The sequence below is a fragment of the Neodiprion pinetum genome, chromosome 2 (genome assembly GCF_021155775.2).
Source record: "Neodiprion pinetum isolate iyNeoPine1 chromosome 2, iyNeoPine1.2, whole genome shotgun sequence".
Taxonomy (NCBI): domain Eukaryota; kingdom Metazoa; phylum Arthropoda; class Insecta; order Hymenoptera; family Diprionidae; genus Neodiprion; species Neodiprion pinetum.
The window spans coordinates 7226839-7248450 of NC_060233.1; the positions used below are offsets into that span (position 1 = coordinate 7226839).

Genomic DNA, 21612 nt, shown 5'->3' on the forward strand with positions numbered 1-21612 from the left:
ATTGTTTCTCCAAGATTTTAATCTCAACAACTTGAGGCAGAATTGAGGATTTAAATTCACGCCAGAGAACGGAAACGGTGACAAAGCTTGCAGGATGTAGCAGTCTGCAGGTTTGACGATATGAAAATTAAGCGAAGTATAGGGACCACGGTTCAAAATCCATTTTTCAGGTGCAGCAGAAAAATCTTCCATCGGTCGGTAAACGAATCGCCGTACAGTCAGCGAAAGATAACCACGCTATCTCGACGAACTATCCTCGCTAATAGATTCGATATTAAATCAGCTAATTGACAATACCGAAAGGCTTCCCTACGCTAATTGCAATCCAAACGGTACCGAGCATACCGCATCGGCTGAATAATTGTTCATACCAAACAAGAAGCCTGCGCCGGTCTCAACCGCATTGAGATCAATTATTTCCGGTCGCAAATTATGCATCGCGTGACAAACATTGTCGGTAGAAAGACGAAAAAGTAAAGAAAGAAGAAAAAAAAATAAATAAAAATAAAAATAAACGAAAGAAAACGATCCTTCGATCCTCGGGACGATGCACAAATTTTACAAGCGTGATGGAAATATGAATGCATACGATTCGGTACCTTGGAAGCTGCGTGAAGCTCGAATCGAAGAACGAAAGTTGACTGTGTGTCGAGCTCGCGGAGTTTTCCTACCCTCGATTGTTGTTATGCGGATACTTGCTGAAACGAGTTCGAGAGGGATGGTGATGCTGCGTGCTGGTGACTCGGCGCCGGTGTGACTGAGCTTGCAAGCACGCGACCACTTTATATCCATCCTCGGCGGCGCGGGCGTCGGGACGCTCGAGGGTGACCGTCGCCCCCTTTTCCCTCCATCCCGAACACCCTGGACGCCCCTCACACCCCTAAATGCTCGCCACCACCGTCGCTGAGTGTCGGGCGGGTGGGCGCGAAGCAACAGGACACAGAGTTTATGGGACGGAATTGAATATTAGCCGAGCACAGCCACCGCGATGCGCCCGACAAGGAAATCAAGTAATTACACATCTTCCCGGGCACTCGATGCACTTGCCTGCCGTCTATTCTTGTACCGAGAATTGTTTCGTAAAAATTTTACGCGAGCAATTTAACACATTATGTCGCAAGGATGAATCCGCCTGCATACATGCAATTGTGGATATATTTTCAACTAAATCCGACTGCATTTCGGCAACTGGGAATACACTCGCGGAGGCAAATTACGCTAACACGTACGTTGAATTGCATAAATTTAGGCGGATTTCGTTGTAATGTATCCTGAATTGCATAAATGCAAGCGGATTTGGTTGTAATGTATCCTGAATCGCATAAATGCAGGCGGATTTGGTTGCAATGTACCCTGAATTGCATATCTGCAGGCCGATTTCGTTCAAGTGTACCTCGAATTGCATGAATGGAGGCAGATTTCGTTGAAATTTACTGTGAATTGTAACAAATGCAGGTGGATTTATCTAATATCTTAAATCCTGAAAATTTCCGTGCATAAACATTGCCACGCAATAATGATAATGGATAATTGACTGAAATTGTATTCGAACGAAATGATGAAAAATAGTAACGTAACCGACTTTTATCCATAAACGGATTGTTTATTTGTTGAGATATTCATTATCTTGAAACTGTATTATGGTAACTGAGTGCTATCCTCCGAAAAATTCAATTACGAAAATTCGAGGCATACTTATTGTGAGCTGGTCACGTCTCGTTGAAAGGTAACGTTATTTCGATTTGGGTTAATCAGGGTTTTCAAAAAGACCAGAGTATTTACGATTTGTATAAAAGGTCTGGACGAAATTTCGCCGTGCACGTAGGTACAGATAATTCTGCAAGAATTCTTCGTCGCTTTAACTTTAGCGTATTTCAAACCCTTTTTGTCGTTCGGTTACTTTATCGCCTTTTGTCCAACGAGAGATAAAATAAAAATACGAACAGATTGAAGAGAGTTCTTTACACTCGGTTAACCCGCCGTTGATATATTTCTGTGAGTACTTTTATGTATGTTTCATTGGCGCGTTATAAAATCGTTTGCCAATGTTTCTGGAAGAACGAAACAACACAATATACACATAATAAAAATAAAACAAAAGCGTAAAATTTTGTTTCTTTTCTTTTTTTTATTCATTTATTTATTAATTTTTTTTTTTTCTTGCAAAACAGTCAGATAATACTCTGAGTGTATAAAGACCGCGGGATGAGTTTTGTCAAAAATGAATGATTGACGTGAGATTAGAGCTGACGGAGCTTAACGCGATATCTCATTATCAATAATAATGAAGCGCAATCAGTTTTCGACAAACAAGCCATGGATTACTTTTCAACGAGAGCTAATAGATATTTTATGCCCGGAGATTCAGCTCGACACTTTCAACCTCTGGGATCGATATTACAGTTTCAGATAACAATTTACCTTTTACCTTACACTGAGTAGCAGACGAAATATCCGTCCATTCTATTTTAAAATATATGCACATAACAGCAGCGATTATCGAATTCGAAGATATTTCCCAAGGAAACTGACCTGACGAATAATTGTAATGAAAAAAAAACTTTTTACCATAATGCCATAGATCGGGATGTTTTATATTTCACATCATTTACGTACTCAAAACTTCATGCCGATTGGAATTGTTTTTTGAATTACATCTTCCATTTTATTATCGCACTGCCACACGTGAGCAAATTGCGTTTCGGCTTTGAAGAAGATATAATATATTAATACAGAGACTCGTTACGAAGGTGAGAAAAACTGGAAAACCGGGGGAGAAGAAACGAATTAAGATATGCGGATACAATGCGGGCTCCCAAGTGGAATCAGATGTGTCGAATCCTTGGGAAAAGATGAGAATTGAATTTCAATTCCGTGTACAGGCGATCAGCTGTATATTTTAATATACAATAAAGGCAATAAGGTGTTCGAGCCTTGAATCGGAAATTCGAACGTAGAGAGCTTTTCACTTATACGTTCAGTAATTTACTGGAATTTATTTCATCTTGCATCAGTTTGAATAGAATTTCCTTGAGGCGGGGAAAAAACGTTGAACCTATAATATAATTGCTTATCAGAGTAATTTGATTAATTATTGTTTTTTGTTGTTTGTGTTTCATGTGAAAATTATGCAAATCGTGTTAAATCGATTATTAGATAGATTTTAAAACCTCCACTAATTAAAAAAAAAAAACACCCCGAGAACACGATTTTAAACAGACAAAATAATTAAACAAAAGTCTTGACAAATTTATACACGGCTGAGATTTCCTTATTCAATTATTATACCGTGATTCTGTCAATTTCCTAGTGGACTGTATGCCTGATGCATCCTGAATACGGTCGGAATTCAAGATGTGGGAAAAGGAAGCTCGAGCACTTACTCGATTCCTCTATACGAGATAAAAAATGGGGCAAGAATTGTACGACATGTGAATGCGGGAGTACGTTTCCTCCATAATTTTCTGAATATTTCTTCCCTCGGTTCACCCACTACTTGAACATCGATCCTGTGAAGAATTTCATCTATTACAGTTACTAGGAGAAAAAAAAAACGCTACTGGAATTCAGGTTTGCTTTCTTTCAACAGCGGTTTGAAAATGATCAAAAAAAAAGAAGATTTCAGATTTTATTACAATTAGTAACCGGTTAGTGTAGACCGTGTAATATATTTTTTGGTTTAGATGGCAAAATCAAATCTATCTTTCTTTTTTTTCTTTCTTTTTCTTTGCGGATTGCTACATTTTTTCAATTACTCAGTGTTTCACCAACAGACAGTAGACTTTCTACGTTTCAGCTATGAGACTAATTTTCTGTTTCTGTCCAAAACTGGTGCGTTTTTCGGCTGAGGTAAAAAGTAGAAAAACAATCAAAAAGCACGAGTAGAAATTTCTCACGTTTCCTGTCCGTCAAACCGTGGGTGAAATAACGACGAAACGCGGTAAATGTCGGGGACGCATTACTCTTACGAAGCCTAGAGTGCGCCTATTTCTCGGGGATTAAACGGCAACAGCGACACTCCGGACCCCATAGACATATCTCGGCCACCCGCAGAGTCAGTCACTTCCTGGTTACCGGTTCCTACTCTCCTCTTAATTTCTCTTTTTGCTAACGCTTAGCGTCCGTTTAGCCCAGCCGTTGATACGGGGACCGGAATTCCTTTTAACGGCCCTTAATCCTTTCGGAACTGAATTAAATCTAACGGTGGACAATTTTTTTTTTTTTTTTTTTAAACTTATTCCGATACCGTATCCTTCAAATAAGATGACTGACTTTTTTCAGAATTTTCCTCAACTTTTAACAATAGTTACACGCATTACAATGGATACGTAATGTTTTACAAGTATTCAGGCGAAAAATTTAATCTTGAATAGCCTTTCAAATTAAAAATGACATTTTTTCGAGTACTTAAACCGCACTTTTTCAACTAGAAAAGATACTTAAATAAAGGTGCAGTCTTGAACATATTTAATGTAATTACCGTAGTGGATATAACAAATTTGTTGAAATGAAAAAATATGCGAAAAGTAAATCCCAGTGAGTTTTCTCAGCAGTTATGTATCGATTGAAGATCCATAAATCTGAAAAACTTATCCAGTTGTAGAAGTTTACGCCATAACAATTAATATAACTCAAATAACGGCCGTGTTTTACTTCGCGAAATTATACGAATTGTTGTCTACGAGCTGCGGGAGATTTAGTGAAAAGCACGTCACTGCATCAATGGGTTGAAAATTTCTCTCTTAGATTTAACGTGTTATTATACGAAAGGATACAACAACGAATGTTTGCGAAGCAATTATAACGTTTACAACTGTGTAACCGACTTAATACAAATGTGCATCATTTGTATATGAATTTTCATGAAAGATAAGGTGAACTCAATAAAGTTTGCGACACATTATATAATACAGTGAAATTTAGGACGCCTACTAAATTTTAGTCAACTTACTTTCGTTTTCAACAATATGAAGATTTAAGCAGGCACACCGGAGACAGAATTTCAATCAAGGAAACAAATACACACGACAGCGGCTTATGACGTATGTCGCAATTTGAATACGTCCGGCACATAAATGCTTCTCGTTTATCTACGACGACTGGAAATTTATAATACATTCAAGCTAAAATTATTCGAGCTTCCTCGTCTCGGAAACGATGCGTTGAATACATTATTTGGTCTTCGAAAAAATTACGTTTTTCATAATATTACTCGCGAGTGAAATATTACAGTAGCAATTGAACTTGGTGAGAAGAAAAAGAGCAGACTTTACTGAAAACTGGAGAAAAAAAGGAACGCATCAAGGTTATTGGTTTAAGAAAAAAAAAAAAAACAGTTTTCACTATTTCTAGAACGAATTCTGCATATTACGAACTAATTATTTTACCAACAAAATCTGATGCGTCTTTTTCTCCAGTTTTGAGCAAAATCCGTTCTTTTATTCTCTCCGTGAATTGTCGATTTTGGAACCCATGGTATTTGGAAATATTAATCGAATCGAATGAGACGAAGAAGAAGCTTCGAGTTGTCATAACCGCGGCGTTACTCTGTTAATCGAGACAGTTCTAAGTTTGAAGTAATTTGCCGATTTGGCAGGAGGAGTAATCCTACAAACTTCCCGGGATAATTATCACATCTTTAGAGGGTCGCTGGGGCTTTATCGGATTAACACGAGCGCGTCTTGACGCATGGCATTGCTTCTTCCAAAGGGTAAACTAGCGAGCCATCGCTAGCCAACCGTGAGATTACCTTCCCTCAACCACGTCCCTGATCTTTCGAGTGAGTCGAAATACGATGGCTGTCCTGAATATCATTCGGGCTTTCCGGATCGCGGGAATATCGGTTCTCATATGCAAAAACGGGAGCCATTCTAATTTCAAAAATAAAACTACGATCGATCGACAAAGTTAAACTAAGGGGGGATAAAAAAAAAATAAAAAAAAAAAACAAATCGTCACCTACCGTGATTCAACTTGTGAAAAATGAAACATAAGTTATGAAAAAAAAAAAAAATGTTCACAAAATATTTCATCTCCGTTGGCACCTTTTTTTACTTAGTATTCCGTGCGAATGGCTCGATCAAAATTACTATCATCGTTGTTGTTTTGTTGTATTTATGGACAGCAAATGAATTAATTGCTCATCTGCAGTAAAAAGTTTCTGAATGCTATAATATTTTAGTAAATACAATCTACTCGCCGAGTTACCTGCCCGGTAAATTGCACTGATGAATTTCGACTGTCTCTACCTGCATCAGAAATCGACCACAAACTGCAAAACTGACCTGTATAAACTGTCGGGAATTAGTTTGATCGAATCGCTGTATTTCTCTGTCTGACAACTATCCTCGCGTTCGATCAAAGTTTGAATTTCCAACCCAATCATCTTTGATTTCTATAACCGCTTGCTTCACAGGTCAATTCAGTGATGCGTATAAAGATGAAGAGCTGAGATCGACTTTCCGATCAATTCGGTTCCGCAACTCCTGTCAGTTCAACCACGATGAATCGATTTCCCATATCGCCGAGATTGTGCCATCAAAAACGGTTCGAATTACGTGAATCTGTTCGTTATGATCACGTTCTAAATAGATTCACAGTCCTAATTTGAAGCAAGCGTTGCTCGTGCATGTCTTTAAGATTTTTTTCGTTCCGCAAAGTGAAATCTATAAAAAGCATGGTGCAGGTATCGTCGAGATTTGCACAGATGTTTATTCATCGGGTAGCCGTGTAGAATTTTGGTTGGCTTTGCAATTCTGATTTCTACAACAGAATTATGATACACGCACACGCCCTATATTATATATACGTATACGTGTGTACACATGTATTTACTCGTAGGATAATTTATCGCGTCTCGTATCTCGGTGTTTTCTCCGTCAAAAGCTTTTACAATGAGCGTTTAAAGCGTAGAGGCGAAGCTTTGAATCGGCCACAATTAAGCCTCGCTCTTCCGGTCTGTGTAAAACCGTTTAATTCTCTATTAGCAGGCGACAGATTTAATTCAAAATCCACCTCTAATGTGCATACCGATGTCTAAGTATATGTGTATTATACACAAAGTACCGACTCTGCGTAGAGCCATGATTGCCATGGAGGGCGAACGCGGGGAGACAAGGGGTTGACATAACGAGTTGTATGGAATAATAACATATTCACCATGAGCTTGCAAAGCTTAAACGTCTCGCTTCCGTCACCTTGAGCCGTTATAGACTCACTCCGATCTATTAATTCACACCGTGCCATGTGGATTATAGATGAAACCTATAATCTGTGTGTGAGTACATTACAGGTAGACGGTCGGGAAGTGAAATCGCAGCGCAAATTTCGCGTCGCGATTAGAGGCGACCCTGAATCAACGTTGATAACATCGAACACCGTAATGTATAATTATTATTGATATATATTGATTTGCTTGTCACTACAATTCACACTCCAAAGTGGCTGTGTAACTATCAGACAAGTCAATAGCATCGTCGATCGGATCGAATGGCTTCTTCATTTTCATAGACGAATCGAAAATTCCTTCCATATCTGGTTATTCCACAGTGGTCTAAATTCGTTAATTTATACAGGAACACTGTGATTTATATCGGTGAAAATGACACCGGTTTTCCTAGTGACAAAAACATGACTTGTATGCTGTAGTTTCGAGTTTCCTGATTTTTTTTTAATTAACGGAACAACAGACTCAATCCGGTATCGCCCTTTTCAATCCAGTGATTTTCAGGCAATCAATAATAGCTACAGCTTTGAAGTATTTGATATTGCAGAGAACGTCACTGCGCGTACGTAGGTACCAATTACCGCCATAATGGCCGAAAGATATTCGAATTTCAAACCTGTTCATTTTCATCGTTATATCCCAAGTGCCCCGCCCGATTAGGTAACAGACTTGTTATTTCGCGTCGGATAACCAGTCTTTTAGTGTGTGTAACTGTATACGTATACTCATGCAGAGAGTAAACGATAGCAAAGTATATGCATGTGAAAGAAGAATAAATGAAATTGAAAAACAAGGTATCTAGAGCGAAAAGACAAAATTGGAAAGGAACAAAGTCACGGTTCAGAGATACGCGTATAGCTCATTAAAATTTCTAAATAATTATACGCTGTGAAGAAGGTCCTAATTGCTTGTTAACTTATGCAATAATAAAACCTGACACAGCCGCATGCCAAAGCGAAGGCAAACGTAAGCGAGAAAAAACAAAAGAACGAGAAGAAAAAGTGAAAAAGAATAATAGGGAATTCGATAAATAATAATAACGATTTGATCTTTAGGGAGACAAAGAGTCTCGCGCGCTGCTAACGATTCTCCGCCATCAGATCTTACGGTAAATATCTGAAGGCATCGTCAATTACGTCAGTCATTCTCGAGCTTTCTTGTATGCTTCACCTACAGAGCGGCCGAGTCACACGTGACCCTTAATTCACCTAACAAGAGCACCGAGTAGGCAACAGCTATACATTGTTATGAGAATTTGGCCATCAAGTCTTAGCAGAGATATGAACTCATGAGGATTCATACGTATCTAAATGTGTTTTTATAAAATTAATATGTTGAGGTATGATACTAAATCCGTTCTTAAAAGGTCAATAATAGGCGGACAAGACTTTTAGATCGTTCTATGTATTCACTTTAGAAATTTAACCGCAAAGTTCTCAGTGCAGGGGACTTTTGGCGGCAGAATCTAAGGTTGTGGAGAAAACATATCAAGTTGACGAAGATTCAGATACTTGCGATCGGATCATGTAAACGCAAGCATGAAATAACTATTTTTAGTATTCGCTTCGAGATACTGAGACAGAGGGCATCTCTAGAGCACTCTAGAGTCTTTATGAGATCAGATTCGGTTACCGCCAGTAATATTCCGTAAAAGCAACAGGTATTCGCGGTATGCATCCGATTGGATGAATATCTCACGCGCAAAAGGATTTGCCACAAGTCTGGAAGAAACTCTCTATGCTTGGATACCCGACATTTCGACTTTGATGACGTACTTATTGAGCCACAATCTTTCCGTAATCGGGAGTAGGTAGCCGAAATTATATATGTAAAATATGAGAGGCAGAGCAGGAATATTTTATATAGTGAGCTTTTATTGTAGTGTTTGAAAACTGGGAATTTTCTTTCAATTTACAAACGTTGCTATGATTCTCAAATTCATCATCGTTACGAAATAAAAATTAGAAATCGCTGACTAACAATAATGTGGAGAAATTAGCCATCAGAAAGGATCGGGGAAAGATGCAAGTTACTTAAATAGTTCATTTCTTGCTTCAAAGCTTTTCGCGCGTTTATTCAATTGCTGATCGGCTATTTTTGACATTTGTATTGTCATAATTTTATACCGTCAATAAGTAATAAATGTTTGAAAATCTGTGCTTGCCGTTCTCGTGTCTCGGATGTACTAGCGCCCTCTGACAAGAAGTAGGTTTTTGGAACGATAAACGGACGTCGGTAACCAATCCATTCTCATATGGTAGAGCTCCGCTATTACCACCGCGCGCTTTCACCTGCGTTGGCCGGGGTTTGCCCTTAGTTAGTTTAACAATCTTCAGTCAATGCATTGACTGAAGACTGTTAAGGACGATAACCCTAATGGGGATTTGTGTCTCAGGATAGCATGTCCCACAGCTCCCTCCGATAAAGAAGCTACCGGATTAATAGCAGGGGTTCTTAAGGCGCGAGTACAATGGTGGGTCACATTGTCGTAGTCGTAAACGTAGAATGTTGGAGAATAGGTTTGACTGTATACTGTGTACAACGGCAGTACCGTTGTTGTAAAATGAGAGCGTTGCGACAACTTTTTCTAACTAAGTTATGGTTTCGTTGTCGTAGTTCTAAACCGCAGATGTTGGGGATTAGGCTTGACGTACCACTGTCCACAGTAGTAGTGCGGTCGTTGTCAAACGCGCGTAACTTAAGGCTTTAGTAGAAGTTTAAAAATGTCAATTTTCCCACAGCGACTAGGGCACAAAAGTAGGACAGTACAACTTCCGTCCACGAAGTGCGCTTTCAAAAATACTATTTCAATTATTGGTGGTGATGGAGGTAAAATTAACGCTACCTATGATAATCAGGAGACTGTGGTTGTTACCGTTGTTACCAACAATGGTCCTGCATTACTGCTGGTTATGATGAACACTTCGTAAAATGTTTAGTGTCGCAAATCTTCTCTTTTCCTCTGAAGCTCCCTCAAAAATCGATGTACTGATAAAATTTCTATTACCTTTTTTTATTTGTAATTAAATTTCTAACAAATTACCATATGCATAGCCGGCCAACATAGTCTTATTTTATTGGAACCTGTCGTAAGCCTCGTTCCGTGCATCCGTCCTATAAGTATTATTTTGGGCGAGTTTTTCAATTCATTTTTTGATTGACAAAATGTCAAACCGCTGTATTTACTGTAGCAATCCTAGAACATTGGCGCCATCTATGCCGAGTTTGACGAATATGGACCCTCGTTATTCCACCAACGGCAACTTTTAGCCAATGTTATAATCTATGGAAAGAGACAACCGGCCGTTAAAACGCAGCGGACGCTTGCATTTAAATCGCTGGAGAAGTGTCAGAAATTGTGCCACTGACTTAAGAGTGAAATATTGAGCACAAGCGACTATAAATCGTTTTAATGACTAGAAATTAGATAACTAACATTCAAGTTCGTGTGGCAACTATCATCAAAAAATTATAAACGGTATGTTTATGCGATATTGAAATTGTTACAGTATTATTTATGTTTGTCAAAATTCATCGACATTTCACCTGATTCCACTGATCGACAAAAAAAATAACCAATAACCACCATACCAACCGTTTTTTTTTATGTGCCCGCTTAATGTCAAATATATACGTTGTCGTATATTTTACTAGGTATTCCAATGTAATCAAACATTTTTAATATTTTTCTGTTGATACTTATGAATGTAAGATACAAAAAATGTATGATTTAATTTATGGCAAAAAACATTGTTGACCAGTTTTATCTTTGTTACTCAAGTTCTTAGGTTTTTGCCATGGATAAAGATGTTGAAAAGGTATATACCATCCTTGTGGAAACAAATTATCCTGTTTCTCTAGAGGAGGTGAAAAATCCAACTTCAGAATGCATGATAAAAGTTGTCCTGACTTTCCTATCAGGATTCTCAATTGACGGGAATACAATTCAAAGAGTAAGTGAAAAAATAGTGTCAGCAAAACCAGGAGCTTCTTTATTTTATATTATATTTTATATTATTCTATATTAACATTCAATATTTCATGTGTTGCAACAATTTCAGGCAACTTTCGGACAGGAACAAAACTTGTCCTATTCAGAGACTTACCACGAGATAATAAGCATAATCAATTTACATCAAGTGATGGTGAAAATATGCAACCAGATTTTTATAAAAGATTTTTTTATCACCGATTTGTCCAGCCCAGGTACACATTTCAATAGATTTATATCTTTAGCTTCTTCAATCCTCTTTAAAAAAAGAATTATTCAAAAGCGATCATGAAGATATTTGTTCTTCATCTCTAGATCAAGGTCTTTTTTCGCTTTAGTATACTCTTTGGTATTTGAATTTTACAAACACTCCAAGCTGAGATTCATGTTACAGGTCAAAAGAGAGCTAGGAGATTGATTGGGACACTAGTGAATTTTGTTCTCTATGCACAGAATAAATCTGAAGAACTAATAGAACCTTTGAATACTATATTGACGAGATTGAATACTTTGAATGAACATGTGGAAAAGAAAGATAAGAATATGCAGTTTCGTAAGGACATAGTACTAGAAAATTCCAAGAAATCAGCTCATAAAGAAAAAGTAATACTATGTGTCATGTCTTGGAGAGATTAACTTGACTTTAAACTTGGTTAATTATCCAAACTATTCATTATAATATATTTGACTCTTTCACGAAATTTTGTGAAATTGTTCCTTTAATAAAAATCACAGTCAAAATTAGCTTTACTACATCTTGTGATGTATTTTTAAATATTTACTGCGATTTTATAGTATGTGAAACAAATTCAAGAAATAAAAGCCCGACTTGAGAAAAGAAATAAAGCTCATGCTACTGACGAAGAACGAGCGCAAAATGCCAAGTTGACCAAAGAGAAGGAACAACAAAACCATGAATCAATTAAGCAGCAACTTTTTAAGGTACTATAATTTCTCTGTAACCCAAAAACCATGAAGGAAACCTCCTTTCATCAAAACAATCGAAGTTTGTACATGTAACAACATAATAAGTTATAAAATGTAACTGTCTAATTTCTACTATCGGTTTAGAAGAGTGGTTTATTTTCAAACAGATAAACGAAAACATAGCTGAAATGGAATCTACAATTGTCGAGTCACCAGAAGAATATGAGGCACAACTGGCAAATACTGGGCAGCAATATGCTGAAAAAGAAGAGAAACTTCAAACACTGGTAGAAAAACTGCGCGCAAAGATCGAGCTAAACAGTCAGTTTGAAAAAGTCAAAGATTTCATTCTTCACGAGCATGAAAAGTTTTCTAAAGTGCAGGATGTTCATCATAAATCTGTGTAAGTCATTCAGATGACTATTTGAACAATGAAAGTCATATCTAATATTTCTTTGGTCATATTGAGTAAAGGGAAAAAATGTTTACATGTCTTTTTTTCAAGTGCTTTGTACTTAAAGTAATCATTTCTGCAACAGTACCAAAAAACTTGTGTGCCATACTTTTGTAACTAAACTATCGAATGCATAATGGCGGCGAAGTCTCTGTACGCCTCGTGTATTTGCAATATTCGCCTTGCAAACTTAGACTCGGCTTCAAGAGACCTACTTTGTCTCCTTGCTACACAATCTACTTTTATATCTAAGACAATCCTCAATTTTTTAGATAAGATTTTATTTAGCCAGAACTATTCATATTAGTAAGAAGAAATCGTCTTTCATTTCAATGCAATGCATTTGTTGGTATATAGGGACTTGGATAAAGTACAATCTGAGATCTCAAAACAACTAAACGAAATGCAAGATAAGATACAAATATTGCGTGAGGAAGTGGCAAACCCAGTTAATGATGACAGCGATGCAATAATGGTCAACGAAGCGCAAGCTCAATGCCAGCAGCATCTCGCACCACAGCGTGAAATGCATAACAAATTACTGAGGTGATAAATATATCAACACTTTCCTTTTTTATTGGTGGATAATTATACGTTGTTGCAATGTGTCTTTTCCCACTTATAGTCGAAATGAAGAAGTTCAAAATAAGTTCGAAGAAGCTTCAATTCGTTATCAACAATCACGTACAAAAAGAGAATTATTGACTAAAACAATCACGAAACTAGAAGAAGAAATTGCCCATATTCTGAAGGATTATCAAGACATGTATACTAGTGAGATACAGAAGGTATTTCCACATATTTTTTCAGTCTAGTAGTCAATTGAATTTTCAATGAATACGAAACATCTATGAATCACTTAAATATTCACCAAAATAATTTCAGGAAATCGAGATTGAAAAACTGTGGAAGGAGAGAACTCCGATAATTAACTAATTGCAACTAGAAGCCGTATTTTTTCGAAATCATGAAAGACAAACGCAGCAAAGTTGTTTGATTTTCTTTCTGACACCTCCAGTCCAGTAAATCTTTTGGATCTATAGGAGTAAAAACATTATACCTGAAACATTGTAATTTCCTATATCAAGCTTATGATAAGGAAGTTCATAATTTGCTCGATTCACTTGCTACAGTTTATTCGAAGAAGCTATAATATAATTCTACAAGAATCTATGATTACAAATAATGATTACAAGAGAAATTTTCAATCATTGTTCTTGTGTACATGGTGCAAGATTTCTATTATATTTTTATTAATTTGAAAATGCTTCAGACTGTGATATACGGCAAAAAATAATTATTTTCAAATGTGTAACAATAATATTTCACATAACGGTAATAAATGCTCAAATTTTTTAGACAACTCTGTGTAAGGAATACGTAATAATTTGTAGCGCTACAAACGTAACCAGTCATTACCCTGGAATAATGGACACCCAGTATTCTACACATCCTCTTACCATTGATGATGTCTCAGACCTAAGTTATAACATAGGTATGCAGAGGAAATGAATAAGGACTTGGTACATATCATACCATAACTTGTTTCTCGGAACAAAAACTTTTTTTCCAATCCTAAGGAGCAAAAGTAATAACTAAATAAGGGAATGTATTGAGAGATTATCGTGTATAATTATTTTATGCAAAACAACACCGCTATAAAATAATAGGTTTCTTAATTTATAAAATAACTTACGAAAATTATAGAAAATAAATTAATTTGTTTGATCATCCGGATAACAAACATGAATGAATATAAATCAATCAGCAAAACTTAGTTTCCAAAATTGAAACACTTCAAAACAATGTCTATAATATTTTTGTTCTAATATCGCTGCTTCACTTGTTACTTTAGTTTGAGTAAATAATATGAATAAGTAACAATGCCAGCAGTGATAAAATTCAAGATTAAATGATTCAGTCAATGAATGATAATGATTATAATGATGGTAATAACTTGAAAAATTTACATTGAAAGATCAGTTTTCTACAATCGTCTTGTACAACGTGTCAATATTAGCATAATCTTATTATTCCCTTAGCTTGGTAAGTAGTAAGCTTAGTAGAGTACGTTATTCCAGTTGTCTGTGAATTCTATATGTAATTATAGATACTAATGTACGGATGAAGTTTGAATTCATCGTTACCAAGGATGTACCGAGTGTTCGGTATTAATAGGAAGTTTACTATTATATTATTTCAATACATAATCCACTATAGATTCCAAAAGTACGGAAGCCGCTGAGACCTCACTTGGCTACAGACTACATTTCCACCAATTAACGGCATGGGTCACCCCCTCACCATTCAATCAGCAAGAACCTCACGTTTCCAAGCCAAAATTACAGATGTGAGTTCGTTAACTATCTATTTAACAAAAGCAGATTACTCTATCGAGAAAGTGACCTATTCGGTCAAAGCAGGTGAAACATAAATTTGATGATTTTGAAGGTATGTTTCTAAAACTTAATAAAAGTTTTCCGAACCAAAGCAAACTTTCCAATTTACCAATAGATATTAGTAATGCTTTTCTGATTTCAAAAGTTACCAATTAATTTCTAACTTTAATAAATCTATGGAATATTCGGTCGCAATAGGCAAGTTTGAAAATGCTGAAGCATCCCCACTGCCTTTAAATTTAAATTGGCTTAGAGTTGACCCGTGTCTTCGAAGAATAAATTTTTTTTTTTTTATCTAACAATAACATTTCGCTCCAAGGAATGAGAGCTACGGGTATAATGTATATTTATATAAACTCAACAATGTTTGATTCAGGCTCTTACGCACGTCAATTATAATGAACAGCGACTGCGTGGCCTCGTCGACAAGTAATCGTTATATAACTTAAAAGTCAAGTAGAGAGAGAGCAACTCAACAAATCGTTTATTTATTGCAATTTTACATTCTTACTTATAGTTTTGATTAGTTGCTCTCTCCCTTCTGAATAAACTTTACTGTACTAAGAATATGGGATACCGTGCTACGTTACCCTGTATTACTTTCTGATAGGCCTCGAATTATTTTCAAAGTTCACACAAAACAGGTGTGTTTCGGATTCGCAATTTACTGATCGGTATCCTACATCCTTAATTTATTTTGATTCTGGATTTCTACAAGCTCATACAGAGCTAACTTGAACAGAATTATTCAACGATTCTGACTCACTAAGGTTTCTTAATGTTAAAGGTGTTTCTGAATTGATATCTTCTGTGACATCAGGAACTTTGACCAGCCGTTCGTTTTCAATCAAAGCCATACTGGAGTCTGATGCACTGGGATTGGTATCAGAATTTTTCTTTCTTGTGGAAATTCCATTTACAGAGCCCTCAACTTCTTGGCTGTCGTTGTTAAGCATAGAACGACTACCTTTTATGTTCTCTTTTGATGACATCTGTGATGATCCAATTTTTTTATCCTTATCAATATTTGTGACATAACCATTTTTCGCTAACTTTCCATCTTTATCCTTGGGCTTTTTTCCTAATCCAGGAAAGTTCGGAATTTTCGAGGTAGCCTTAGAATCCTTGGCCTGGCGCATAGAGCCAGCACGATTTGGGTCGCCTGTTTCCTGCTCTTCCGTGATAGAAACTAGGTTGCCCTTACCTTCTCCCCCTGAGTCATCCTTTGCTGTTTGAATTGGAATATCATCTGCACAAAGGAAAAAGAAAAGCATGTAACATTCGAAACATCTTTTTTTTTATTGATGAACAAAACCAGTGCCTGATTTCATCTTAAACATAGATGCAATCATTCAAGGAATTTTCTTTTACTAATCCATTTAAGGCATTAGGCACCATTTATTGATTGCACAACAGTGCCAAAAATTCTCGTAGCACTACAAATGAAAATGAGTAAGGAAAGCAGGAATGTAATTGCTAGCATTTTTAAAAAACAATGTAACAAAGCCAGTGTATTCCCTATGTTAAAATTTCAATAGCCAATTTCAGTTACAAAGGAAGATTATATCAATAACTTGATCATTCAAGACTTCTTCATTCTAAAATCAGGCTAATGTTCGTCTACTTGCAGATGCCACTCATCTTGCTATTGTTTAGAACTACAATAGAGTGCAAATCTAAATACATCGACATGCAATTTCGTGGGATTGAAAGCAACCCTAAATCTTTGTATTTGCAGTAATGCAATTCGCATGAGTAGTAATCGGGGGTATTTGTATGTGGCGAATCTAAATTAAAGCCAACCCTTTGCCTGTGTGACGATAGCGGAGTGTAGATGGTGGTGCAGGTGTACAATTGCGTAGATAATTTGAATTGTAGGCATTGATTAGCCAGTAATTTTGCAATGTGGATATTTTGTTGAATGTATTTGATGGTGCGACAGCATCATAGATTAAAATTTGTTGATACCATGTATTTGTCGACAAAGCGGCAGTAGAACAGAGGCTAACCGGTCTACTATTGCCAATATACAAATTGACAGGCTCTCCGAGAACTTCATCCAGTCTCTGTTCTTCCAAAACTCTATAAAGACGAGCACCAGCGCTCATTCTACTCTCGCTAGGAGATACACTTCTGTCTTTAGATTCTTTGCGCAATCTTCTATGCACAGAATCCTGAGTACTCAGAGATTCAGCTTTCTTTAATTGTTCATCTTTCTTCTTCTTAGGAGAAGATTTGCTCGGAGAGCTTTGGTTGCTGTTTATACTTTCTCGCCTGGAACTATCCTTGGATGAGGAGGAATTAGCTCTATTTTGACCAATATCCTCCTCATCTGGAGAATTTTGTTGAGAATGTTTCCAAGGCCATGTCCGATGTCTGCTAGTTGGATTAACAGGCTGCTGTTGTTGGACGCTTACAGTTTGGGGCTCAGCCAATCCAAAAAATTCCTCCTCCAGATCGTCTAATGACACATATGTGCAACGAATGCACATCCGCTTGGTTTACTTATTAATTATGTTCCACAAAGCATTCAACAATCAACACAACTACCGTATCCAATTAAACAACTAACTAGACTAGAATCCAATTTTAATGTTCCAAAAATAAAGAAAGAAACCAATATCCCACAACAATAAATAACGTATCGATCGACCTTGTTAACTTGTTTATATGCTTCATGCACAAAGTCCCTTTAGGACAAATTTTTAATACCTATATTCTGAATTGCGGTATTTCCAGTATATGTACACAGTTTATACAGAAGAAAATGAGTAAATGGATGAACTAACTGATGGAAGAACGAATATACAGAAAATAGTTATATGGTACAATTTGAAGCAGGGGAGAATTTCGCCCTGTCTATGATCAAGGGGTTATACTATAGTACATACCTATGCAATTTATTTGTACAAGAAAATGTATTTACAGTCAATATGAAAAATTTTCTTACCTGGCAACTTCTTTGTACGAAATGATGCATTGGTAATCATTGACTTGGACACAGTAACGGTAGCTGTTGCTGGGGATAGTGCAACACTGATGCCCATAGGCCCATCACCAGGTTGCCCTGAATTTGAGGAAAAAAAAGTGAGACATTTTAGTTACATGTTAGATTCTTCTGGAACATACATAATGCTGTTAATTTTTAATATTATTGCATGCGGATAAATTACTTGATCTTACCCGACGAGCCAGAGCTGCTGGAATTGCGAATTGCATTGGTCACCAACATGACGTCTGGGTATGCCTCAAAACATGCTCTGTTGTGAATGTCCTCAAGTGCTTGGCTTCCCACGTACCAACAGTCGTTGTACCTGAAATGACTCACTAATCAGAATGATAAAACAAGCAGCAAATATAAAGGTGTACACTCCGAACTTGATCAAATGTCAAAACTATATACAGTACATTTACATGGGCTCTATTGCTCTCTAGTTCGTTGCAAATAATGTGCCATTTAGCTGGACTTCATTGCTTACGTACATGGCAAAGTATACAGCATGGAGAAACTCAAGGAGAAACTGAGCTGATACAGGTATGCGAGGCAGAAGCCTCGGAACAAAGCTTGAATCGCTTCCATATGATGATCTTTGATGGTGTCCTGGTTTTGTGAATCCTTGTGTCACAAGTCTGGAATGTAATTATGAAGGTGGTTATTTAAACGAGACTGTAATAGGTATTTTAAATTGAAAAATAGGAATCATACACAATCGGTTGTATCGAGCAAATTTGCAGAAGGATTGAATATATAATAATTGAAATTGCTTGTAAAATATGGGTACACGATTCACTTTACGTAACAGTATAATTTTACTATCAACTGACTTGGTAGCAACTTTTCCCAGCTGTTCAAGAGCTGATTTATCAAGACGACTGAGTTGTTGATTGTAGACAAAAAGCAGAGCGGTCATAACTTTCAATCTATTCTGAGCATTGAGGGCTTCGACTTGTGGCAATGGTCCCCAGCTGACAAGTTTAGTATTGCATTCTTCCAAACGACGCAACGCACTTTCGGTCAGCGAAGCTGGAGCCAAGCTCATTGGCTACAGAAAAAAAATATATATATATCATCGGAATTCTGCATTTGTTAAACACAAATTGTTAGAAGATGTTCTAATAGATGCGAACGGGATCATTCAAACGTAAAATTGTCAGGATATCCATCAGATACCATAAACCAAAGAAAGCTAAAAAGTGATTAAATGAGTTGCAATAAAAGTGAGTGAACAGAATTCCGTTCTGTATTCATATCTGACCTCATGGTAGATTGAAGGCATAGCAAGTGATGGTAGTCTGAAAGAAACAGCTTTGGGCTGTCCAGACTCGTCGACCACTTCCAAGTTGTAAAGACCAATCAACAGCGTCTCTACAGTGCGGCAACTCTGGTAAAAGATACAAGGCCATACATAATAAGGAGCTAGATGATGTATTACAGGTAATACATATACAATTAAAATCTGAACATACTATTTGCTGTGGATGAAAAACGAGATCATCTTTTTTATAAACAGAAAGAATGACACTTGATACTGTGTTACGTAAGGCTAATTGATACTTCCTTTAAAGTTGCGAAACATGCGGTTAGGCATAATCATAATTAGAAGGCACATTGTATATATGAACTAGAAATACACACGTTTCTTCATGTAATTTTGTAACTGCGATCTATAGACAAGCTACGAAAAATCTAAAAATAATGTTTATATTATTTTTGAAAAGATTATCAATATTTTAGTCCCATTCAATTCACGTTACCTTTTTATCACCATGAGCAACAGAATTTAAATAAATGTATATCAGCGTCGGTAGAAACTGCAGTGTAAATCTTTGCAGTTCAATCTCTCTGGATCGATAAAAGCCATATAGTTGATTGCAGACCGTATCGACGAGCTAAAAAATTTAATAACAAGTATCATATATATAGATTTGCAAAAAACACTGTTCCCTACCATAAACTGAAAATAAGTTTCTCATGATGTTATACCTGGCTGTATTTGCTGCGCTCATCGAGTACGGCGTAGAGAGCTCGCACTATCTCATTGTCTTGCGATAGAGTATTTGCAAATGTGTGTAACTCGGTAGGGGAAAGATCGGCACAATCTGCGAGCCATTCGTTGATCAAACTTTCTGTCATTCTCTTTAATATATTTCTTTATCAGTGATTAGTATTGTTGTGTATTTCTTGGAATTTATTTACTAATAATGCATAAAAGTACAGGATAGTTGTGTGAAAGAATTTTTTTTTCTTCTTTTCTCCCTTTGAGGATAATTTATCTTGGGTGGGTGGATGAAATGATTGGAATTAATTACTGCTTTCGAATTAAGTAACTTTTTTAATGTCGACAACTTTTTTTTTTCTTTTACTTATTCATTTCTATCACTCGAGGTATCACAGAAAATTTACACGCAAAATTTGATAACAAGTGTATAATATTATTTCTGTATACGCATAAGTTAAAATTACTGGCTTTGATGTAAAGAGAATCGCATTTACCACCTCCAGCGGTAAATTTCAGTATGTATATAGAATAATAAAACCAACAGGGATTTTAAAATCTTTACACTTTTTATTTCAATGTCACATATTACTCTAATCGCGTTTGCTACTGTAATAATTACACATTATGTCTCATGACATCCTCAACAGCTCCTCATCGATGAGGCATGAATCGAATCATACGTTCACTACGGTCCACGATGTAGTTGAACCAGAGATGAGTAGGGAGATCTCCAACGCTCGGCTTTTCGTGATACCAGCTAGGTTGGAGCGTCGACGTGACACCTAGGCGGCCACGCACCGAAGGTGGCCCATTTCCGACCTGACACCTAGGCGGCCATGCACCGAAGGTGGCCCACAATCGTGCATATATAGATATACTCGGTCGCTCGAGCAAGCGGTTGCCAATCGCATCCTTGTCCCCGCTCGCACAAATGTTTCCAGGAATGCAAGAATTGGGATTTTTTTGTTTCAATTATGAATGTCAGCGAATAAAAGTATCTCCAGATTTGATAAATTTTGGATTCAATTAGCGGACGTTGAACCAAAATAATTAACCATTCCCAGCCCGAATACTTTTTTTTTTTTTTAATAAATATTATTTTTTTATTGATATGAAAATATGCGACGCCTGGTGTTCTCGAATATTTGTATACGCAGTCTATGGAAAAATATACGAAGCCAGCTCGATAACATTTATGCAAAATGTGCAATGGGCAAGTGGTTGGAGGAAATTTTTTTTTTCTCGAACTGAATCTTCCAGAGAACCATCAGCGAATTCCAAGCAAGCTCCATAAACATACCGAGCAAACGCGCGATCACGGACGTAGCTGTGGTGTGGCTGAGTGGATACCACATGAGGATGAATTTTCAATCACAGGTTTTTGCGCGAAGTTTTCCTGTATTTAAGTTAATTACTGCTGCCTCTGCTATAATACTGCATTCAAGTCTTAAACAAAACACTGAAAAATTGGTTAACCAATTAATGTAAAACAAAATGTTAGATTGAGCTTAAAATTTAAGCCGGAGTTACATAAACTAAGATAATTACAAGTGCAATATTGTAAATATTGAGCATTTATTGTTCAGCTAAATAAATATGGTTTCCTCCTCAAAAAA

The 21612-nt window shown here is 36.7% G+C and overlaps 2 protein-coding genes across 5 annotated transcripts; one reads left to right on the plus strand and one right to left on the minus strand.

The window, feature by feature from the left end:
* The first annotated feature begins 10383 nt into the window (after positions 1 to 10383).
* Positions 10384 to 14143, plus strand: LOC124212841 (kinetochore protein Nuf2 homolog). Of its 2 annotated transcripts, none has more exons than XM_046613357.2 (9): positions 10384 to 10703; positions 11014 to 11178; positions 11287 to 11431; positions 11611 to 11819; positions 12012 to 12158; positions 12311 to 12546; positions 12955 to 13143; positions 13223 to 13385; positions 13483 to 14143. In XM_046613357.2, exons 2-9 carry the CDS (start codon positions 11023 to 11025, stop codon positions 13531 to 13533), a joined length of 1296 nt encoding a protein of 431 aa, XP_046469313.1. In that variant the 5' UTR covers positions 10384 to 10703; positions 11014 to 11022; the 3' UTR covers positions 13534 to 14143. The 2 variants fall into 2 exon arrangements, with proteins under 2 accessions (XP_046469313.1, XP_046469312.1); XM_046613356.2 differs by having other exon boundaries at positions 10387 to 10703; positions 11007 to 11178.
* On the minus strand, positions 13563 to 20701 carry Hyccin (PI4KA lipid kinase complex subunit hyccin). Of its 3 annotated transcripts, none has more exons than XM_046613354.2 (9): positions 20616 to 20691; positions 19981 to 20096; positions 19752 to 19886; positions 19253 to 19378; positions 18822 to 19039; positions 18480 to 18626; positions 18180 to 18310; positions 17947 to 18063; positions 13563 to 16245 (listed from the first exon to the last, which is right to left on the minus strand). In XM_046613354.2, the coding sequence occupies exons 1-9, from the start codon at positions 20617 to 20619 to the stop codon at positions 15716 to 15718; spliced, it is 1524 nt and encodes a 507-aa protein (XP_046469310.1). In that variant the 5' UTR covers positions 20620 to 20691; the 3' UTR covers positions 13563 to 15715. The 3 variants fall into 3 exon arrangements, with proteins under 3 accessions (XP_046469310.1, XP_046469309.1, XP_046469311.1); XM_046613355.2 differs by adding an exon at positions 16965 to 17457 and having other exon boundaries at positions 16106 to 16245; positions 19981 to 20701; XM_046613353.2 differs by having other exon boundaries at positions 19981 to 20698.
* Between the last annotated feature and the right edge of the window lie 911 nt (positions 20702 to 21612).

Coding starts and splice junctions, on each gene's coding strand:
- LOC124212841 (XM_046613357.2), top strand. CDS start 11,023: ATGGATAAAGATGTTGAAAAGGTATATACCATCCTTGTGGAAACAAAT. Junction 11,179..11,286: donor ACGGGAATACAATTCAAAGA/GTAAGTGAAAAA, acceptor CAACAATTTCAG/GCAACTTTCGGACAGGAACA. Junction 11,820..12,011: donor AATCAGCTCATAAAGAAAAA/GTAATACTATGT, acceptor GCGATTTTATAG/TATGTGAAACAAATTCAAGA.
- Hyccin (XM_046613353.2), bottom strand. CDS start 20,130: ATGACAGAAAGTTTGATCAACGAATGGCTCGCAGATTGTGCCGATCTT. Junction 19,040..19,252: donor TGCCTTCAATCTACCATGAG/GTCAGATATGAA, acceptor TTTTTTCTGTAG/CCAATGAGCTTGGCTCCAGC. Junction 18,064..18,179: donor CAGCAGCTCTGGCTCGTCGG/GTAAGATCAAGT, acceptor CCTCAAATTCAG/GGCAACCTGGTGATGGGCCT.